General features: G+C 39.4%; 1 protein-coding gene across 7 annotated transcripts in view; it reads left to right on the plus strand.

Annotated features, from left to right (window-relative positions):
* The window catches only part of Galphao (G protein alpha o subunit), a 264,299-nt gene that overhangs the window by 235,369 nt on the left and 4,754 nt on the right, over positions 1 to 24,176 (plus strand). For 4 of the 7 annotated variants that reach the window (XM_076187677.1, XM_076187700.1, XM_076187705.1 and 1 more), the window contains 2 exons: positions 18,990 to 19,119; positions 23,721 to 23,874. In XM_076187677.1, coding sequence (XP_076043792.1) covers positions 18,990 to 19,119; positions 23,721 to 23,874 — 284 coding nt within the window. Of the gene's footprint in view, positions 1 to 8,929; positions 9,060 to 9,709; positions 9,864 to 14,629; positions 18,831 to 18,989; positions 19,120 to 23,720; positions 23,875 to 24,176 lie in introns of those variants that run through there. The other 3 variants (XM_076187683.1, XM_076187712.1, XM_076187694.1) reach the window with 1 other exon arrangement.

Below are 24,176 nucleotides of genomic sequence, written 5' to 3' on the forward strand. Positions count from 1 at the left end.
CTTATTAAATGTCTACTCAGCTTGCGCGAACGAATTGGAGCCATTTTTAAAATTTGCTGTGTACTTAGATTTGGACCAGTTCAGACGCTTTTATTCATCTTAGGGTCGTACTCTCAAATAAACGTTCTGTCCCGAGTAAAAGATATCTTGCTTAAGCCGGAGCAAAAACGGTAAATTATACCACTGACAGGAAAGATTAATGTCTGGCACGGTAACATTTTTATTGTGTTTTGCCCCGGCTCGGGAGAAACGATTGATTTTCTGCAGGTGCGAGGTGGATGGGTTCGCCTGAATCAGGCCGATATCGATCGAGACCCCCCATTGTGCTCGGTGTTCGCCCGTCAGCCACATAAAATGATTAAAATCGTTCTCATTCGTAACTGAATTTTTAAAATATGTCACCGGACGTCAAAAGCCCCAAATGGTGGTTGCGCGCGATTTTAGCCTGTGACGTCATGTCGCGTCTGCAGGGAAGGCGGGAAAGCGACGTGGCAGCTGAATCTACCTTATCGACGACGCCGCTGCGAAAGCGGTATCAAAGTAACGAGCAGGTAGGCAGTTCGTGAGGGAGCCGTCACTGCCTCAGACAGCCAATATCAACTTGTTCAGTCTCCTATATGGTGGTACGCTAGGGGATCGTTGGGTATACCTACATGTGTCAGTCTCCTTGTATGTATACGAATGCATGTTTGTGTGACTGTTACATGCTTCCCTCGCTTCTGTGTGTACATTTTTGTTGAAGTGTGTGTGTGTGTGTGTGTACGCGTGCGAGGGAGTGAAAGTTGCTTGTAGCTTGTAATCAGAGAGCGCATCCATCCTGTCGATGGCACTTGCAGTTATCGGTGATGGAGAAGCATCTGCATATAATCAATATCGGGTTTTCTGCTACGTGTAGCACACAGGGCAAGATCGTTCCGCTGGCAAGTTACGTTCTTTTCACATTTATTTCCTGTGCGTCCATGGACGTAGGGACACCTGAACAGTCTGAACGAATTTCGGCTTCGATTTTGTCGACATCAAACGTCTGTTCCCCCTCCAGCGCCCCCAAACGGACAAGCATGGACTGACCAACGACGCTGTCGCTTTTAATTTTCATAACCGTTATTTATTTTTCGAACCACCACTTTCCTTTGCTACGAATTCTTCTGACTGCTGCTTTTTCTACATCTTAACCGCTGTTTACTACGCTAACTACTAACCACTACTACAAATCCCATCGCCACCATTTGCCTTCCTTGTACGTTTGACTACGGAGAGAGAGAGAAATACAACTTCCCGGAGTGTAAAGGGGATTCCTACGCTGGCAACGGGCTCCAATCGCACAAGATAAGTTATCGGAATGATTTCTTCACCCGCTAGACCCTTCCTGCACGAATCGAATGGCATTAATAATATTTTCTTCTTTTTTTGCTCCGCTTCCACAAGTATGGAGTCTTCCGTCTATACATTTTGTGTACTCTGGGAGAAGAGCCATAGTTTTGGATGCAGGCGGCCGTGTGTGTAGTGTTTTGCACGCTTTGTAGACGAGGATAGCTGTCACTGATTTTTTTTTATATTACATTACTGTTGTTATTATTATTATTATCATCATCATCATTATCAATATTGTTAATGTTTTTGCTATGGTTACCATTACCTTTCCTGGTATTTTTATTATTATTGTTATTATTATTTCTATTATCATTATTATTAATATACCAGTGTACTTATTAATATTAATACAGTCTGCTCAAAATAAATTGGGTAGGACCTCTGACCAGAAATGTAGATAAGATCTCTAAAAGTGTGCTAGGTTGAGAACCGTTGGGTTTTTTGATGCACAAGACATACGCAGTGCCCAAATTGGGCCTGATTGTATGATTGTAGGTCACTAGGAAGCTTACTGCTGGCTGGACTACGCAAGTTTACAGTGCTTCTTTTATTTCTCCGTCAACTTCGTCCATTCCATGTCTAAAAGACGCCTAGTGCACGCGCGCACACCAATAACGGTTTGGTCCTCCTCACCCTCCCTCACTACCTCCCCATCTCCTCCCCCACCCGCCCTACAAACCTTCATTTTTCGTCCTACATTCAATGACCTCTGACCTAGTAGTTACGCACTAGACAACACACTGCTCTAGATGTCCTAGCTCTAGTAACATTACGTTTTTAAACAGAGTATGTCCCTGATGTCGATAGTTCCTAGATAGTAGTAGATCGTTTCGGAGGTTATAGATAATTGACAAGTTTACGGGAAATTTTAGTTTTCAGCACCTGCTGTGGTTTTTGTTTGTTTATTTGTTTGTCTTTGTGTTTCTTGTTGCATCTGCAATGTGTCTTGTGCACGTACATAATGTAATGCCCCCTACTTTTTTCCACTGCCTTTGCATGATACAAATGATTGTCTCATACTCAAATTACTAAGAATTGAAGGTATACAAATTTAATGGCAGCAAATGCCAAATTTTTTTTTATGCCACAGTTATAAAAAAATTTATCAATGCGCCATTCTTTTTATCGAATTAAGTAAAAAAAAATGTTTCTTAGACTAGTTTATTTCTTAGATGACGGATGGGTGGGTGGGGTTGGGGAGGGCTATCACGTGAACTTTTAAAATCAACAGGCGTTAGACAATACAGCTGGGAATCAGAAATTTTGTCGACAATTATGCAATATATGTTAAATGTTTGATTCAATGTTGCAATATTTCAAAACTGTATTACAATATATACAGTATGAACTTTGCAACTTAAAGAGAATGAAAAAAACGCAATGCCATCAATGGTTAGAACTACAATGTGAAGTTGTCGACGAAATTTTGAATCCTATGCGGCTCTGGGGACAGAAGGTTTCTCCCAGCTGAATAGAATCGTCTAGTGCCAACCAGAATAAATTAGATAAAGTAAGGCGAGACTTCAGATGGTGTGAAATGTAACAATCTATTTAGTCCCAGTGTGTTGGCTTATATAATTATAGATTATGCTTTTCGTTTAATGCAACTTAAACTGTACAGTATATATATATATATATATATATATATATATATATATATATATATATATATATATATATATATATATATACATTATTATGAAGGTCAATTGACAGCAGCATTATTTCAGTACAGTATTTTCAGGTTTTTGTTAAATATACTTTGTGTATGCGTGTGTGATTCACCATTGTCTTGGATCACCTGCTAGGCTCGTGATCGATAGTTATTTCCTTCCCAGATGAGAAAAGTTTGATGCACACACACACAGTCCTTGATCAAGGGAGACAGTAACGGCTTGCACTGTTAGTGAAGTTTCCAAGCCCTGTGCGGGTCTTGGTTGTGCGTCTTCGCTAGCCCTCGACGCTAACCACTATACTAAAATGTTACCATCCCTAATTTTTGTTTTCCTTTACCGCGTTTGCTTTTTTCTTCCCAGTACAATTATCAAGTATATACTTTACATTCGTCAATTTCGTTTCTTTGTCAACTGCTAAATCTACCCCTTAAGTATCGAAATATTGTTCACCTCTTAAGATTATTTATTTCCTCATCAGTTTGATTTAATTTACATTTTCGCTCGCTTTAACAGTTTATGCAATTCACCTAACGCCACCAGCACAAGTTTTAATAGTATGTACTTGTTCTAATCGACCTTCGACAATTGAGTAGCCTCTCGGGTTCCTAAACAATTTCCCGAATTTATAAATAGTGGAGTAGTGAATAACTTTTTTTTTTTTTTTTTTTTTTTTTTTTTTTTTATTATTATTACCAATTCACCGTAAACTAAAATACAAGGCATTACATTTAAATGAGAATATACGGTACGGTAGATTCATATGGCTTACCTCTCATTAGACAGTTTAATGAGTACAGTGTTCATTTGATTGATTTTAGGAATTAGTGTAAGGCGACGTCCTCCGCCATTACAACTCCATCTATCGAACAGCTGTGTTATATCCGGGTACATGCAATGCAAATAGCGTTTTGTCGTTAGTATCTGGAACTGGTGTGTTAAGTGTTTTTATTTTGACTTTGCTATTCACTTTCATATTAAGATTCACCCATAGAAAATTGTGACAGATAAAGTTATTACAGCTACCGATATTTTATATGTCTAGAAAGGCGAATCAAAGCATGTTACCAGTAGATGCATTGCCAAATGAACACAAAAGTAGCAAATGAAATCAACTTATAATGTTTTAGGAAGATAATATTCAAGTGGACTCAGTCATAAGATTGAAAATGATAAAATATGAAGATATGAATCCTTTTATATTATAACAAGATTACAATACAAACTAAAACTATCTTCAGCATCCTCTGAAATGTGTGACACGAGATTAAAAAAATAAGATTTTCTGAAATTATATTGGAACCACATCAACATTTCGAGATGATTTTGAATTATCGAACTCGTGCCAAGTATGCCGATTTATCGAAGGTCAAGAGTATGTACCCACAAAACCACTTTTTTCATCGATTCCCTCATAGTTATAATTATAAATTTTCATTTGGGTTTCACTGGCAGAAAACCCACAGCCCCAAAGTGGATGTCAACGGTTCTCGTTGACGGGTTATGGAGACTGGCGACCATGAAATGATTCTATCTTACGTATATCTTGGAGGACTAAGTGCAGGTACCCATCGCTGCATTAACTGAATATCCGCGGCCTCACAGTGGCTGGCAACGTTCTTCAGGCCCATCCAAAGAATTTTCTAGGAACAAATGGTATATTATTATCAGTATTGTACTAGTATGGAACAGTGTCGAGATCACCAGCTTAGATTATTAGGAGAAAGGGGTCTGTATCTGGTCCTCAGCTCTCCTTGTGTGAAAAGATGGAGAAAATACAGTCAGTAGTGAGCTTGGGCCTAATCCAAAGACCAAATGCCAGCCGCATGGGGCATGGATGTTGATGGGTAGTGAAGATGCATGATTGGGAGATGACACAGATGCCCTACACGAGATACAGAGCCAAGGTGGATACAACTTTGGGAAGAAAATACAGTTTTGGAGAAATTAATTTGAGGAAATGGAGGGATTTTACAAGCACCAGAAACAACGGAAGAAATTGGAAATATTTTTATATAAATATGAAATATGTTTGATATTTACATATGAAAATAGAATATAGATATAAAAAGTTTGAGAATACAAGCATGGAAGATTTTGTGCTGAGTTATTGGGAGAAGGGAAAGAAAAAATTGGTTCAACATAAGGTGCAAGTCAGCAAGAAAAATATGGCATGAAAAAATAAAAATAAAAAACAAAACACTGGAAGATGATAGAAATATAACTAAATGCTCAATAATTTGATTAGAGGAAGAAACTTTAAAAAGTGTAACCAACAAATGAACCTAAACTGTCTTACAGGTTCATCATTTGCAAACTGAAATATAGGAATCACAAAAATTAAAAGAGATCTATGGAGACACATGAACAGGAACTAAAATAATCCACAAAATTTCAGTTATTTTTTCACCAAAGAATGGTGTAGACAGTCAGGGAGAAAGTAGAAATATTGGGTTAAAAGATGTAAATGTGAGGAAAACCCGCGGGCCTGACAGAAGCTCTAGCTTGATACTTAGGGAATGCAAATACCTTGCAGGCAAGATTTACAGTCTAATTTGCATTTAACAGAAAGGATAGTGCTTCAGGATGGGAAGAAGGCCAATGTGGTACCAATAAGGAAGTAAAGAGAAACTCAGTTACAGACCTGTGTCGCTGTCTAGCATGATAGCAAAATTGTGTAAGAGAATTGCCATAGATTGATTATTTAGAGAATTTGAAGGTTTTGGTGGACAACAATTTGGATTAAGATGGAGGCTCATGTGTCCCAAATCTTCTGTGCTTTTACTCAAGGGGAATAGATGGATTGGTGTACTGTATTTACCTACATCTGGAGAATGCCTTTGACAAGGTATCATACATATCAGGTTGTTGTAAAAATTTGAGCACATTTAAGGATTTGAATAAAGCATCCTGGATTAGATGAGAGTTCCTGACAAAACAATACATGAGAATAGTAGTAAAGGATTGAATGTCAGAATGGAGGAAAGTAATTAGCACAGTCCCACAAGGATCAGTACTGGAACCCAAAATGCTCTTGATTTATATAAATGACATGATGGTAGAAACAAGTGTCTCTAATCTTGAGGTGATGAAGAGGTCATGTTTATGTATATGCAGGTAAACATTTATACATATAAAAGGTAAATGGGTAGAAATTAGAAGGATGAAGGGAAAGAAGACATGAGAAGTTAGGAGAAAATTTGAACAAAAAAGAACAAGAACTTCTGATTTGCTGAAGATATACAGTTGAAAATTAGGATAAAGAAATGGGAGTAAAATAGGATGGAAGTTGGGATACATGAAGGACTGAGATTTGTATTTCATTGTCAATTACCAGCACTTTTATCCATGAAGACAGTTTTGTGTTAAAGTGGTGGAATCATAAACTTGGTAAAGGATAGATTTAAGGAGAGTAGGAGGAGAAAATATCACAGACTGAAGGTGGAGGTGTCATTAAAGCCCATAAGATATTGACCACATGAAACTTATGCTGTCAGTACCTCATATGGGTAGGTTGGGATGAAGCTTCACAAACATGCTGACAGAATAAGAACTGCATTTAAAGTGAATAGAGTGAGAAGAAAAGCATTGAAGATGAATGCAGATACAGTGAGGGTAGGGTAGTACACAAAAGTGGCAAGGGAGAGTGATATTAGGGGATTGTTTTAAAAGCTCACTAAATAGTGCCAGGTCTAGGAGGAATGGTGAAAGGGATGGAAAGATAATAGAAAAGGAAGAATGCATAGAATATGAAAATTACCAGGACTGACTGCAGTGTCAGGAGTGATGTTTAATAGATGAGGAAGGGTGCATGCTTGCCGTGATGCAAAATATTTTTTCAAAGGCCCAGATGAGAAGTTTTTATAAGATTAGAAGAAAATGTGTAGAATTGTCATATAAACAGAAGTGAGACAAATTAATATAACCACCAGTTGTAGAGTAATTAGTTTGGTGAACCCTCCAAGAAAGGTGTATGAGAAATTGCCTATAGAGAGGATGATGAAGGCACTTGAAATGATGGGGAGGGGAAACAAAATGGGTTTTAAAAAAGAAAGATTATGTGTGACCAGATATTCACATTGAAGTACAACAAATGAGTAATAAATTTGCAGAAGGTGAAAAGGATCCCTGTTGTAGTTATGGATCAGGAAAAAAGTTTAATGGAGAATGAAATCGTGATGTGGAGGTAATGAAGATAGGGTGAAAGGAAAGGTGCGATAGGCTGTGAATATTGAAAAAAGGGATTGAAATTTGCATGAAATTAGGATAAATTAGAGTAGATCAGAAGGTGATGAGACTGAAATGTGTGTGTGCACATGTATACACATGTACATTGTGTATAAGTGTATATGTACAGTATATACAGTCACAATCACCCATGTATATATATTGGCATATATGGATTTTACTTTTCCATTTTCCCAAGCATGATTTTTCTTCATCAGTTTCTGTGGACTAGTATACATGTTATTCAAAATTGTGTTCATGCGCCATTTTAGATTAGAATATTTTCCTTCAGTCTTTAAAGTTTTTGTTCTTGCACTGTTCTCTGATACTTTATCTAGTACTGGGCAATTTTATTTAGCTATGGGTAACCTGAAGTTCTCAAGGGTCCTTGACAGAACTTGATTAACCATGTCACTGCCACAGTAGTTGTATGATAGTTATGGTGGCTACTCCCGTGCAATTTCATTTAATCCGAGGGGAAACCTGCTGTCAGTGGGTAGTGGTTATGCAGATCTTCCTCTTTCTTACAGTTCATTATCGCAAACATAAGTGTGGACCAGTATCATGCTTGTTCCTTGTATTTGTCCTTTGTCATTTCTAAGAATATTTCTCATAATTTTTTTCTTGTGTGTATAGTTTTCATTTGCTTGTATATTTCCCTAGTTGGCTTGAAAAAAAAAAATCTTGTATAGATATAAATTTCTTGGGCTTTTCCTCACTGCATATTCTTTGTCATGCCAAGCTGCTGTCTTCATATTTAATTTGGAATGACTGTTCAGTACTGGAATGTTAAGACCATTTGACCACAAGCAAGGCTTATTTATATTCGCTTTGACAATTTGAAACTTAACTTCCAATTAGCTTTTGAAAGTCCTATTGAAACAAGGAAATATTTGATCTGAAAAAGCATAGTAATTATTCATCCTGGAGAATTAAAAGTCCATTCTAATTTCACTAATATTCTTAGAACAGTATATCTTTTGGTGACTCAGGTTGTATATTTAAGTGAGATGTCGGCTTTGAAGGGAACTTATAAGTAGTGCTGCAGGAGAATGCTCCAAGCATCATGAAAAAAAAAAAGAAAAAATGGCTGAAGTCACCTTTATATCTTGTATATTTACATAGAAATTCCCTTCCCAACCCCACCTTGCTCACAGAGGGGTTCGGCATAGATATATCAGTTTTCGTATTGGTTAGCTTTAGGAGTAATTTCTGGCATTAGCAGTGGGGGGGGAATGGCGCTTGTAGTGTTCTCCTATGCCACTACATATGGCCTAATGAGAATTCAAATCTTGTAGAAATATTTGATGGGGAATTTTGATATATTGTTGTATCTGCAAAGGAAAAAGATTGAAAGGAAAATCCCGAAATGGTTAATTTTTGCTTGTTCCTCTGACAAACTAGGCCCGGTTTGATTGTCCCTTGGCTTATGTTTTTTTTTTTTTTTTTTTTTTTTGTGGCTTTTTATGTCCCGCAGTGTTTCTCTTTGGGTTTTATAACCCACTTGCTTGTTTGAGCTCCTCCCCCATTAGTTCGCTTGTAGGGTAGGTGGGGTTATTTTTATTGTGAAAAAAAGACATTCATTATATATCATTGATTTTTGTTAAAAGGTTGGTGAAATTTTTCCTGTTTATTACTAATGATAGAGCGCATTTCAGATTGTTTGATGTCGGAGGCCAGCGTTCAGAACGAAAGAAGTGGATCCATTGCTTTGAAGATGTAACTGCCATAATATTTTGTGTCGCCATGTCTGAGTATGACCAAGTGCTTCATGAAGACGAAACGACGGTAAGTTCTGCATGATTAGATTTTAAGTTTTCGCATCCATTTACCCATGGATTGCTATTAGTTTATAACAATAGTTGGTGTTTATGATTTAACACTTAATAATGATAATAATAAGTTAATTTGGCAAAGAATAAATATACATGAATTGCAGATAATGACAAGAACACATAGTTTAAAATAACAATTGCAATGGCCAAGGATAACACAAAAAAGCATGCAAGCTTATTTTCATTGTGGTCCATACTATACAACACATTATGGAAGACTGCATTGTGCTCCATACTATACAACACATGGAAGACTGCATTGTACACAATTACACATCCCAACAACACAACATATGCTCCACAAGGTTTGTGGGAAAATCCTGCTCCAGCCATGGCGCTCAGAGAGACGGGACTGCTCAGCCAGACAGTCTAAGGAACAACGCCAATCTCACTTCATTTTTCACTCTCTTTGTCCTCATAACCCCCTACCATACCTCTTAAACACTTAACCTCAGATACATTTAGGCTCCTCTTTTCTGCCTTTCTTGAATTCCAAGTTTCTGGCATATGCAAGTGTATAAAAATTATATTCCAGGGGTGTATGGAATACAGTATGCATGCATTTCTTAATTTCAAAACTGATTTCCAGTTTTCTTTTTTCAGAATCGAATGCAAGAATCCCTCAAGCTTTTTGACTCCATTTGTAACAACAAATGGTTTACAGACACATCCATAATTCTTTTCCTAAATAAAAAAGATTTATTTGAAGAGAAAATAAAAAGGTCTCCTTTAACCATATGCTTCTCAGAATATACAGGTAAGTGATGAAGCCTGTTATTGACACCAAATACTTTGTTTATATATGTTCACACATTTAGACATATATTCTGAGTGCATTGTTGTGATAGAAACATTAACTCAATATCTAGTCTTGTAAATGGTTGTCAAGCAAGGAAGAAGAAATGCAAAAGATAGAAGTGAATAAAGAGAAAGTGTGAATGGATGAAGGAATGATAAGTGATTGTATCCACAGTACTGTGTGGAGCAGAGATGTGAGGGAGGCAGAAAGGAAGAATCTGAATATTTTGTAGATGAAAAGTTTGAGAAACAAGCTATAAGAATAGATAAAGCAAGAAATGTGATGGTGAGACAGAGAACAGGATGGGAAAAGAGCTGTCATATTAGGTAGATCAAAGAATGTTGAATTGGTTTGGGCAAATGGAAAGAATGATGGAGGGAAGACTAGCAAAAAGAGTGTGGGAAACAGAAGTGGATGGAGTGAACTCGAGAAGCAAGTTAATAATTAGTTGAAGGTTTAGGGTGAAGGGGACATGTGGAATGTCTGTCAAGTAGGGAAGAGAATTGAAAATATAGGAACGAGCAGAGAGGGCAATTGTGAGCAAATGAAAGGATGATATGGTCCAAGGGGATGTTCTTTTCATCTGCTTCATAAATCATTTTGAGTGAATGAGGAGAGGGTTGGGGGTAGGGAGAACTCAATACATAATGAAATGGCAGGGGCAATTCCAGCTGATAGGCCTTGTTGTAGAATTGCCGTGCCTTGTAGCATTACCCTTGACCTGAGGAGTGTGGCAAGAGTTAGGTTGAACTTTCATTCACAAGGTGCTGAAACAGAAGGGGCATTGAATGGATTTCAATTTAACATAAAAGTGGGCCCATAAATGAAGGGATGATAAACTGATGCAGCTTGTAGAGATTTCTTCTCATCTTCTCTATTTACTTGTAAAAGGAACAAGGAGAGAGGGTCTCTACTTAAATGAAGTAGTGAAGGTAAACCAGCTTAGGCTGTCAGGCCCTGCTGTGTAGGTGCTGTGTCTTGCTCCATTATTTCAGACCCAGGCAATAGGTGGGGTATACTGATGGCCCTTCTTCCACAAGGAGCTTAGTGATTTTCAAAAGGGAAACAGATGAGCATTGGATGGGTGAAGGGTAAAACTTTTTGGTATGTACTAATATGGTGGTGGAGGGAAGGGTGGTAGATAGAGCGCTAATGGATTATGTAGTGGTAAATAGGATTATGATAGGAAGAGTTAAGGATGTACATGTGCTAAGGGGAGAGGGTGGGGGAATATCAGATCATTTTTTGATGGAAGGTAAGCTGAGAGTGGAGGATAGATGGAGAAGGAGGAAAGGGACAAAAGGTAGGGAGATTCTTAGAGTGAACTCCTTGAATGAAAAGGAAAAGGAGAAGGAGTACGAAAAGAAGCTGAAGGAGGAGTGGGAGGGAGTAAAGGATAGAGCAGAGATGAGTGTGGAAGAGGAATGGGGATGGTTCAAGGAGGGAGTCTTAAAGTGTGCAAGGATGGTGTGTGGAACAAGAAGGACAGGGGGAAATAGAAGAAAGGGTAGTGAATGGTGGGATGAGGAAACAAAGAAGGTTGTAGAAGAGAAGAAGCGAGCATTCACAGATTGGTTACAAAAGAGGACAGGGGAGTCATATGAGACGTACAAAGAAAAGAAAAGAGAAGTAAAGCAAAAGGTAAAGGAGGCAAAGAGGAGAGCAGATGTGAAATGGGGTAGGAGTATGACAGAAAATTTTGAAAGTAATAAAAAGATGTTTTGGAAAGAAATTAAGAGAGGAAGAGGAGGCGAATCAAGTAGGGAAGAAAAGGTAAAAGGTACAGATGGAGAGTTGATAATGGAAGAGATGGCAGTGAGGGGAAGATGGGCAGAATATTTTAGGGAGTTGCTGAATGTGAAGGAGGATAGGGAAGGAAAGATAGCTGCAGTGGGAAATACAAAGAAAATGAGAGTGTTGAGTGAGGAGAATGGAGGAGAAATAAGGAAGGATGAGGTGAAGGCAGTTGTAAAGATGATGAAAGCAGGTAAGGCACCTGGTCTGGATGGATGTCATGCAGAATGTCTGAAAAAGGGAGGTTCAGTGATGGTGGACTGGTTGGTGAGGTTATTTAATGTTTGCTGGAGAGAGGGTAGAGTACCGGAGGACTGGAGTAGTGCCTGTATAGTTCCTCTTTACAAGGGAAAAGGGGACAAGTGTGAATGTAGTAATTTCAGAGGGATTAGCCTGTTGAGTGTAGTAGGGAAGGCTTATGGGAGAATCTTAATTGAGAGGATTAGGAGAGGAACAGAAGGAGTAATTGGTGAGGAACAGTGTGGATTTAGGACGGGTAGAGGTTGTGTAGATCAGATCTTTGTGGTAAGACAGATATGTGAGAAAGCTATAGGAAAGGGGAAGGATGTTTTTTGGGCTTTTATGGATCTGGAAAAGGCTTATGATAGGGTAGACAGAAAGGCACTGTGGGAGGTTATGCAGATTTATGGGATAGGAGGAAAGCTTTTGGGAGCTGTCAAGAGTTTTTATGTGAGTAGTAGAGCATGTGTTAGGATTAGAAATGGAGAGAGTGAGTGGTTTGAAGTAAAGGTGGGACTTCGTCAAGGATGCGTTATGTCGCCCTGGCTGTTCAACTTATACATGGATGGGGTGGTGCGAGAGGTGAATGCTAGGGTAGTGAGTCAGGGATTGGAGATGGTTAAAGAAAATGGAGAAAAGTGGGAGGTGAGCCAGCTGTTGTTTGCGGACGACACTGCGCTTGTGGCAGGGTCAGAGGAGGGACTGAGGAAGCTGGTGGCAGAGTTTGGGAGAGTATGTGATAGAAGAAAGTTAAAGATAAATGTGGGTAAAATTAAGGTGATGAGATGTACAAGGGGTGAAAGTGGCAGTAGACTGGAAGTGAACATTAAGGGAGAGCGACTGGAGGAAGTGGATAGTTTTAGATACTTGGGTGCAAGTGTAGCAGGAAAAGGTGGAGTGAAGGTGGAGGTAGAATGTAGATTGAGAGAAGCGAGTAAATGCCTTGGTGGTTTAAAGAGTGTAATGAGAAATAGACATTTGGGAATGGATGCGAAGAGGAGACTGTATGAAGGAGTGATTGTGCCAACAGCACTGTATGGGGCAGAAACATGGAACATAAGAGAAGAAGAGAGAAGGAGTTTGAATGTGTTTGAGATGAGATGTCTGAGAAGTATGGTGGGGGTTACTAGGCTAGATAGGGTGAGAAATGAGGAGGTGAGGAGGAGAACAGGGGTGAAAAAGGATTTGGGAGATAGGGTTGATGAAAGAATATTAGGATGGTTTGGACACATGGAAAGAATGAGTGAAGAAAGACTAGTAAAAGAGGTATGGAAGGCAGATGTGGAGGGAGTGAACATGAGGGGACGTCCTAGGATGAGGTGGATGGATGGGGTGAAGGGGGCTTTGGGGAAGAGGGGAATGTCTGTTGAGGAAGGAAGGGAGAGGACGGAAGACAGAGGTGAGTGGAGAATGGTTGTATATGGATGATGTTGTGACTGCATGAGGAGGAATGGGCGGTGGGGTGGGGGGTGGGGTAGTATGTGTGAGTAAATTTTGACGCAGCCCGAAGGGATTTCTCCCCGTCCTCGCCTTATATGCAAAGGGGGACAGAGAGGGGGGGTCGCCGATTAAATGAAGCGGCCTTGCTGTGGATGTGCTGTGTCTTGCGACACTGCTTCTGACCCAGGGCGGTGGGCGGGGTGCAGGGATGACCCGTCATCCAGGAGGTGCTCAGATGAGAGGAAGGGTGGGAGGGGTGTGGAGTGTATTTAGGGATGAAATGGGTGGGAGTGTTTTTATGCCTTTCCCTTTTTGGCTACCTCCCTTGGAAGGGGGAAAAAGCCTTGGTATATGTATGTACTTAGATAAGGTAGGTATGTGCTTTGACTCGGCCATCCTCCTTAGGAAAGGGTCTTTGCTCTTTGTATTTATTTATTCTGTGTTATAGATACCCTTGGAATGTATTTCAAGTAGGGAACAAATAGTGCAAAAGGCAGGAGTGACTAGAGAGATATTGTGAATGGAAGAAAGGATGATTTAACCTGAAGGAAAGGTCTCGTCTGCTTCAGAAATGATTTCAAGTGGATGAGGAGGGAGGGATGTCATCATATGATGAAGTGGTGTGGGTAAACCATCTTTGACTGTTGGATCTACTATAGAGAAGCTTTTCCTTGCTGCATTACTTTTGACTACAGAAGAGTGATGGGAGATATGGAGAAGATGCATGGCAGAGTAGATACATACATACATATACTAAGGCTTTTTCCCCCTTACAAGGGAGGTAGCCAAAAAGGAAAAGGCATAAAATCATTTCCACCCATTCCATCCCTGAATACACTCCACACCCCTCCACCCTCCCTCTTATCTTAGCACAGAGTAGATAAGAAAGTATTATGGGAAACTATGAGGCTGAATGTTGAAAGGAAGAGATTTAGTGATAGCAAAGAGCTTTTGTTGTGGGTGTGGGTTTTGTGTAATAGTAATGAATAAGGAAAGCAAGATGTTTCAGCCGTATGTTGGTTTTGAATGGGTGTTTGATGTTACTGTAGCTATATGAATGTAGTGTGATGGGAATGGTGAACACAAAAAGTATATATGACAGTGTATTGTATTATGTGGATGACATTTCATTTACATAAGTATAAGGTTAAGTGTTTACTTTTTTCTGTGACTATATTTGCTATAACTATGTATAAAGTATTTTAAATTTGCTGTTGACTATAATTTTATTTTTCACACTTGTTTTGCAGGAGACCAGGATTACTCTGATGCCTCTACCTACATTCAAGCCCAATTTGATGCCAAAAATAAGTCAAACACAAAAGAAATTTATTGTCACATGACTTGTGCCACAGACACCAACAACATTCAGTTTGTGTTTGATGCGGTCACTGATGTTATTATTGCCTGCAACTTACGAGGTTGTGGTCTTTACTAGAATGTTTTTGCAGCTGCAACGTACTAGGTTGTGGTCTCTGCTAGGAAGTCTTCAACTTGCAAAGATGTTCTCCGATATGTTGGGGTGCAAAGCTTGCAAGGTTGTAGTCGGCCTACTGTGTTCTTGTGTGGGTCACACAATACTCCTGTGTAGGGTGGGGGGCTGGTTTCGAGAATGGAAGAGGTCAACTTAGATCAAACACATTTCCCAAATTTTGTCATTTACTTCAGACCTTTTGCATATCCATATAACACATTCTCATGTGGTATTTCATGCAGCCTTGTGACACTACTAAAAGCTGTTGTTGAGGCAGGAGGTGACCATGAGTGACCTTCATGCACATCAGACTGATGTGTGGTAATGTTGCCAGTAAAGTAGATATCATGAAAGGCAATCCTCGTAAAGCACAAACTAAGTTATATAGCCACCTGTCTACTACACCCCAGTGTTCAGTGCACAAAGGACGAAAGGAAGCATCTTCATCATTACCTTTTTTCATTTCATTTCATTTTTTTTATTTTTATTTATTTATTTTTATTATTATTATTTTTTTTTTATATATATCACGGGGCATAATACTGGCCAGGGTTAGTGCAAAAAGTCAAATGGGAGTTAAAGCAAGGACCATAGACAAAGCAAGCAAGTCTTATGCAGAGGTCATAGGCAACTGTGATTTTGGGCATAATGTAAGATAAAGCTATGTACTGAATTAGGCAGACACCCAAGGAACTAATCGAAATAGTGTGAAGTTTGGAGAATTAGCAGAAGCAGAATTAAGATGTGGATGATTGCATTGGTGTAGGGATTGTACCATACGTACTTTAAACGTACCTGCTGCCTAAGAATGTAAATGTTAGAATTATCAGAAGACGAAATGAATTATAGAACTAGTAAGATTATTGATTACAGAGTATATATTTTGAAATTTCAAGAGGTGAATTTAGTGTAATGTGGAATTACAGACTACTGTGTTTCTGCTGTATTTTTGTACAGTAGCATACCAGCACAGTAGAGGAAATAGAACATAGTTTACTGATATGGTAGATACTAAATAGCCTATTGGTTCAAAAGGAAGTGGTACCAAAGGATGTGACAAATGTTATGAACTTCATTGTGTGATACCAAATGTGGGCATTTGAATATTGAGAAAGGAAAGGCATTTTATTGGATGATACTAAAATTTTAGTGTAGGCAGGTAGTACACATTATGGTTGACTCCCAAGGAGGTGTGCATAGATGATTAATTAGGATAGATGTTTTAGTCCCGAAAGTTCTGGAGACCTTCTATAGAATAGAGGATAGTTCACCATACAGTTTGGAAATGTAAGATGAAGATTAAATTACGAATTTGCCGCATATTTGTACAATCCAAGAACCTACTAATGTTGAGTTGTTACACTGCAAAGGACACTTGTTCATGCTGGCTTGCAGGGTTGCGTGAAAAGGGGGAAATAACATCACTTGTATTTGTTTTGAGAGTACAGTGAGTGCGATCATTTTGTGGTGAAACGTCTGCATCGTTAGTAGGCTTATATGAAAGAATGATGCTTCCCTTGTGAGGGAAAGCTTCAGATCTTTTTCTTCTTCAATTACTGTCGAGTATCATGGTCCTGTTGAACAAAGGAAGCACCGCTTTTCTCGTGCTGTCATTGAAGTTATAGCATCCAGGTGCACGGATTTTGCCGTGGCACGGTGAGGCAGGTGATACGGCAGGTGTTTCTAGTCATTCAACCATTTACTCATCCGCTATCAGCTTCGTGATAGCGGAGGTCATGTGGTTCTTACACAGCTTGCCGATCCAACTAACCTCATATCTGGAGATGTGGTCAAGGAGAAAGTTGTGGGGCTCAGCTTGATTTATTATTATTATTATTATATATTTTATTTTTTAATTTTATTTTATTTAATTATTATTATTATTATATATATATATTTTTTCCCTCTCTCTACGCTAACATTATTCCCCACTGCCACTTACCTTCTGTACTTATTCATTAATGGAGGTGCAAATAAAGCTTGTGAAATCCACAATGATTAGACCAGTAGGCAATCTTCTTGATTGACATAATCATGAACAGAGCTAGATCCCTCAGTACTAGCAAGTTAGAATTTCATTTGGCCTGCAATTTCTCCATTGTAATTTTCAAGTGTTAGGTGAGCTCCTCTGGCTGCTATAGATGTTGACATGCCTCTTGGTCTGTTTTGGTTTTAGCCCCATTTGGATGGTTATTTGTAATCCAAAGTTGTTGGTTTCTGATCTGGCACTGTGAAGTGGTCCCTGTGCTTTTGGTCCAGTCACCAGGTGACTGCCTAGTCATCCACCAGGCTACAGCGCTTGCATCCCTTCTCTCACTGCTGTCTAAACCTTCGGAGACATGACGCATCGTTTTTAAATCGACCAGAGGGTTCCCCATGCCCATACACTTTTTTAACGAGATCTGCTGTGATAAATAACAACCAAATGTGTAAGTCACACATCGTAATTTGTGAAGCATACGGAAATACACTTGTTTGAGGATATAGTGAAATGTAAGACATGCACTGTTGGGATGGGGAACTTGAATACTTTAGGAAGATTTGAGACATGGCCCTTGCTCTCGGGAGTTGGCAGATCAAAGGAGGACAGCAAGAAGTTGACTGTAGGAAATTATGTACTAGCATTTGTATGTTCTGCCAGTGGGTAATGTAGTTAAAGGAGTTTTACTGGTGGGAAATGAATACTACAAGTCATAGTATTAAGTAATCAGCACAGGTGTCCATCCTCTTTATGGTTTTGTTTTGAAACTTGGCAAAAAGGACGGTGGCCGCCATGTCGGTCGTTGCATTCAGGTGAGACGCGTGCAAAGACTGCAGTCATTGTCCGCCACAGTCTCTCCTGGTAGGAGGTTTTTTGACCAATTCCAAGACTGGTGCGGCTTGACGTAGGGATAAAGCTGACGCAGGTATATCATGTTGATGTTTAATTGAGGGCATAGAATTCCTGTGGGGGGGAAAGCACGTGGGGGGAAAAGTTGTAGCTTTGCATCACGTGAGGAAGACCTTAAAAGTCGACAACTTTCTTTTCTGGAGAACCTGAAGAACTGAAAGAAGGATTTCGACTTCAAAAGTTACCAGCACTCCTCTCCTTCAATGATGCGTCTGTATTGTATGCCAATTATGCTGATATATCATGTCAATGAGAATGCCGTAGCATTACACTGGTGTGGCATATGAGTATTTCATTGCATTATATTGGTGTAGCATACAAGTATGCCATATTGGTTTTACCAACCAGTATTGTGCAACCTCTTTTCTATGTACTGTAGTAACTTGCTCTACAGAAAATAGGAGCAGATGTAAGTTGAAAAATCCCTCTTTCTAAATTATGGTGGTGAGATGTGAAGATACAGTTCCATTTGTTAGCTTAAGATGTGTATTGTATTATTATTATTATTATTATTATGAATATTTTAGTCTGATATGACTTCAAATCCCATCCTCTCATATATATATACTGTAAGAACTGCTCAGTTTTTGAACTTTTTGTACAGAGTATCTGCTTTTGGTGATCATGTATTGCCACTGTCATCGTCAGCGGCACATTCACGGAGGAGTCACTGATAATCAAATGTTCAAGCTGAGTGGAAGCGTATTTGTGTAGTCATAAGCAGCAAGTTGTACGTGGCCATGACCAAATGCATCAGAGGTTGTTGTCAGGCGTTCTGGTAGCATTATACTTGTTGCCATTTTGTTCACAAGTATAAACATACTTGTTGGGGGTGCTTCAGCATGGGAATCACAAAATTTAAAAACTGAATGAAATGCTATTTCTCGGTAACATTGTAAATTTGCTCTGGCTAAAGGAGCATTCCCGAAGGATTTATGCTTGTGGGAAAGTGGTAGATTCACCTGTCAACTTTTGAAGGCTTTGGTACTTGATGGCTTCATTCAAACAGCAACAACCGATTCTCTTAGCTTCTCTTTTCAAGAAGCACTGACTGGCCATTGCAAAATAAACATACATTTCATGTTAACATTTTTTATTTACCCTAAGAAATAAAATATGACGAGATTTTGTGATTGATATCTCATGAACAAAATTGTGTATCTAGTTGATGACTCTTTCCTTATGTTTTCAGCGCTTCGAATTCCTCTCTGATGGAAATAATAACCAAATATGTGTTCAATTCCAGGCTATTTGATGTAGGTGGTCAGCGATCTGAGCGTAAGAAGTGGATTCACTGCTTTGAAGACGTAACTGCAATCATCTTTTGTGTAGCTATGTCAGAATATGATCAAGTTCTGCATGAAGATGAAACTACGGTAAGAGTCAAGTTGCCAAAAGGAGTACAAGAAGAAGCTGGAGGAGGAGTGGGAGGGAGTGAAGGATAGAGTAGAGCTAGGTGTGGAGGAGGAATGGGGATGGTTCAAGGAGGGAGTCACAAAGTGTGCAAGGATGGTGTGTGGAACAAGAAGGACAGGAGGAAATAGGATGAAGGGTAGTGAATGGTGGGATGAGGAAACAAAGAAGGTTGTAGAAGAGAAGAAGCGAGCTTTCACAGATTGGTTACAAAATAGGACGAGGGAGTCTAATGAGAGGTACAAAGAAAAGAAAAGAGAAGTAAAGCAAAAGGTAAAGGAGGCAAAGAGGAGAGCAGATGTGAAGCGGGGTAAGAGTATGACAGAAAGTTTTGAAAGTAATAAAAAGATGTTTTGGAAAGAAATTAAGAGAGGAAGAGGAGGCAAATCAAGTAGAGAAGAAAAGGTAAAAGGTGCAGATGGAGAGATGATACTGGAAGAGAAGGCAGTAAGGAGAAAATGGGCAGAATATTTTAGGGAGTTGCTAAATGTGAAGGAGGATAGGGAGGGAAAGATAGTTGCAGTGGGAAATGCTAAGAAAATAAGAGTGATGAGTGAGGAAAATGGAGGAGATATAAGGAAGGATGAAGTGAAGGCAGTTGTTAAGATGATGAAAGCAGGTAAGGCACCTGGTCTGGATGGATGCCATGCAGAATGTCTAAAGAAAGGAGGTACAGTGATGGTGGACTGGCTGGTGAGGTTATTTAATGTTTGCTGGAGAGAGGGTAGAGTGCCGGAGGACTGGAGGAGTGCCTGTATAGTTCCACTTTACAAGGGAAAAGGGGCAAGTGTGAATGTAGTAGTTTCAGAGGGATTAGCTTGTTAAGTGTAGTTGGGAAGGCTTATGGGAGGATCTTAATTGAGAGGATTAGGAGAGGAACAGAGGGAGTAATTGGTGAGGAACAGTGTGGATTTAGGACGGGTAGAGGTTGTGTAGATCAGATCTTTGTGGTAAGACAAATATGTGAGAAAGCTATAGGAAAGGGGAAGGATGTTTTTTGGGCTTTTATGGATCTGGAAAAGGCTTACGATAGGGTAGACAGAAAGGCACTGTGGGAGGTTATGCAGATATATGGGATAGGAGGAAAGCTTCTAGGAGCTGTCAAGAGTTTTTATGAGAGTAGTAGAGCTTGTGTCAGGATTGGAAATGGAGAGAGTGAGTGGTTCGAGGTAAAGGTGGGACTTCGTCAAGGATGCGTTATGTCGCCCTGGCTGTTCAACTTATACATGGATGGGGTAGTGCGAGAGGTAAATGCAAGGGTAGTGGGTCAGGGATTGGAGATGGTTAAAGAAAATGGAGAAAAGTGGGAGGTGAGCCAGCTGTTGTTTGCTGACGACACTGCGCTTGTGGCAGGATCGGAGGAGGGACTGAGGAAGTTGGTGGCAGAGTTTGGGAGAGTATGTGATAGAAGAAAGCTAAAGATAAATGTGGGTAAAAGTAAGGTGATGAGGTGAAAGTGGCAGTAGGAAGTGAGCATTAAGGGAGAGCAACTGGAGGAAGTGGAGAGTTTTAGATACTTGGGTGCAAATGTAGCAGGAAAAGGTGGAGTGAAGGTGGAGGTAGAATGTAGATTGAGAGAAGCGAGTAAATGCCTTGGTGGATTGAAGAGTGTAGTGAAGAATAGACATTTGGGAATGGATGCTAAGAGGAGACTGTATGAAGGAGTGATTGTGCCAACAGCACTGTATGGGGCAGAAACATGGAACATAAGAGAGGAAGAGAGAAGGAGTTTGAATGTGTTTGAGATGAGGTGTCTGAGAAGTATGATGGCGGTCACTAGGCTAGATAGAGTGAGAAATGAGGAGGTGAAGAGAAGAATGGGGGTGGAAAGGGAATTGGGAGATAGGGTTGATGAAAGAGTATTAGGATGGTTTGGACACATGGAAAGAATGAGTGAAGAAAGACTAGTAAAAGAAGTATGGAAGGCAGATGTGGAGGGAGTGAACATGAGGGGACGTCCTAGGATGAAGTGGATGGATGGGGTGAAGGGGGCTTTGGGGAAGAGGGGAATGTTGAGGAAGGACGGGAGAGAACAGAAGACAGGGGTGAATGGAGAATGGTTTTATATGGATGATGTTGTGATGCATGAGGTGGAATGGGGGGGGAAGTTGTATGTGTGAGCAAAATTTGACGCAGCCCGAAGGGATTTCTCCCCTTCTCCTTTTATGCATGGGGGGACGGAGAGGGGGGGTCACCGATTTAATGAAGCGGCCTTGCTGTGGATGTGCTGTGTCTGGCGACACTGCTTCTGACCCAGGGCAGTGGACAAGGTGCAGGGATGACCCGTCATCCAGGAGGTGCTAAGATAAGAGGGAGGGTGGAGGGGTGTGGAGTGTATTCAGGGATGGAATGGGTGGGAATTATTTTATGCCTTTTCTTTTTTGGCTACCTCCCTTGTAAGGGGGAAAAAGCCTTGGTATATGTATATATTTATTTATTTATTATTATTATTTTTTCTTTTCTGTATATTCCACTGTATCTTGCATTGTTTTTGACCCAGGGCAATGGGCAAGATGTAGTGATGACCTATCATCCAGAAGGAGCTAAGAAAAGAGGGAGGGAGAGAGGGGTGGTGAATGGGAGTGGATTGGGGGGGTAAAAAGCCCTTGGTATAGGTATGTATGTATATTATATAGTTTTATGATTTTTCTTTCATGCTTAACCACTTCAGTACAACTCAAATTTTCATGTACAGCATCGGCTGCCATATGTAATTTGTACCACACTATTCGCATTATAGAATATAATGTTACTGCTGTATTACTCGTCCTCTTTTACTCTGAGTAAAAATAAACACAGAAAACGTGATCAAACCAGTTCATAGAGTCTGGGGTAACTCATGTACAACTACAAAAAAATATATATAATCAAGTTGCCAATGCCAGCATCCTTGTATACCTACTTGCACCTCATGACACCTATGTAGGCATCATTTTACTGAAGTGGTTAAGTTTTCCAGAAACATTAATTCACTTACTTTGGTTCCTAGAATGATATACACAAATTCTCTCTCTCTCTTCTTCATCTTCTTTCGTTTTTTTTTTTTCCTCGGTTTTTTTTTTTTTTCCTTTTTTTTTCTCTTCTTTTTTTCTCTTCTTCTTTTTTCTCTTCTTCTTCTTCTTCTTCTTCTTCTTCTTTTTTTCTCTTCTTTTTTTCTTCTCTTCTTTTCTCTTCTTCTTTTTTTCTTTTTTCTTTTTTCTTCTTTTTATTTCTTTTTTCTCTTCTTTTTTCTCTTCTTTTTTTCTCTTCTTTTTCTTCTTCTTTTCTCTTCTTCTTCTTCTTTTTTCTCTTCTTTTTTTCTCTTCTTCTTCTTCTTTTTCTCTTCTTCTTCTTTTTCTCTTTTTCTTCTTCTTCTTTTTTCTCTTCTTCTTCTTCTTCTTCTTTTTCTCTTCTTCTTTTTTCTCTTCTTCTTCTTCTTCTTTTTTCTTCTTCTTTTTTCTCTTTTTTCTCTTCTTTTTTCTCTTCTTCTTTTTTCTCTTCTTCTTCTTCTTCTTTTTTCTCTTCTTCTTCTTCTTCTTCTTCTTTTTTCTCTTCTTCTTTTCTTCTGTATCATGCACATGTAATGTCTTAACTTTTTGTAAGAGAGAAAAAAACAAAAAAAAAAACAGAAAGTGGGATTCCTGTTACTCCTTTCCATTTACTTACCTTCTGCAGTATGCATAGTAACACCACAGGGGAATCAGAGAACAAAGAGGTAGAGTTACAGAAAACAGTAAAAAATAGGCTCAAGGGGCCAATACTGTCCCCTGCCCACTGCTTGGGCCAGAAGCAATGCAGCAAGGCACAGGACCTCCACAGTAGGGCCTGACAGCCAAAACTGGTGTACTATTGCTTCATTGACATGGTGACACTCTCTTTGTCCCCCCATAAGTAATTGGAGAAGATGAGGAGAAATACCCTCAGGCTGCATCAATGTATCATCTATTCACAAGCATTTTTACTCACTAAAAAAAGATAATTACAGAAGAGAGCTGAAAAAAAATAGCTTCCCACACAGAGTGATAGAAACTTGGAACAATTTAGTCAAAGAAACAGTGTGTGCAAACACTATTCAAGATTTTAAGAAAAAACTTGATGCTGAGAGATACAAAGACAGGTCACCACGAGCATAGCTCCCTTCCCGCATAATACAACTAGGTAAAAATACACCTATCTCTTGCCCCCTCCCTTGCTTGCTCAACAGACATTCCCCTTTTACCCAAGGCCCCCTACCTAAAGATGCCTGAAGTACACAGGAAAAACATCACAAGTAATGTGCTTTGTATACATTTTTACTTTACCATGGACTCTATTAGTAATGTTTCCCCCACCCTCTACTGTGCACAGAGAATTTATTGATGAAAATTTAAAATCTTGGAAAGAAAATGATAAATGCCAAGACACCAAACACATTGTCCTGCATTGCCCAGACAACACTATAATCTTCCTTGAGCGACTGTTGCCAGTTACCTGGGGGCTGTGGGTCTTCTATAAGCAAGACCAAGGACAATAGAATGACTGACCTAACCTACCTCACCACATCACTGATGCGTCAACTTATCACGTAAATCATTTCCCTTTGCAGAATCGAATGCAGGAGTCACTGAAGCTGTTTGACTCGATCTGTAACAACAAATGGTTCGGTGACACTTCCATTATTCTCTTCCTTAACAAGAAAGATTTGTTCGAAGACAAAATCAAGCGTTCTCCCCTTGTCATCTGTTTTGTCGAATATAATGGTAAGTATTTGAGGAAAAATGGCGTAATATAATTGTTTAGGTGCATAGAAGTTTGCATGTACCTTCGTGAACTTTTATAATTATGCATGAAATACTTTATCTTTATGATTACAACTACACTTCAGTTTCTTTACGGATGTCAATATAATTTTGTCCACGTTGGTGAGTAACTAAAAATTTACATTTGTCTCTATAACTCCCTATCCCTCCCCATAAGTTGGACTTCATGCAGTTTTTGTCACAATCTCTTTACTACAGAATCATAAGCCAAATAAAACTGCCTAACATTAACAAATCTTAAG

This window comes from Oratosquilla oratoria, chromosome 1 (genome assembly GCF_046742065.1).
Source record: "Oratosquilla oratoria isolate Oo_2021 chromosome 1, ASM4674206v1, whole genome shotgun sequence".
NCBI lineage: Eukaryota > Metazoa > Arthropoda > Malacostraca > Stomatopoda > Squillidae > Oratosquilla > Oratosquilla oratoria.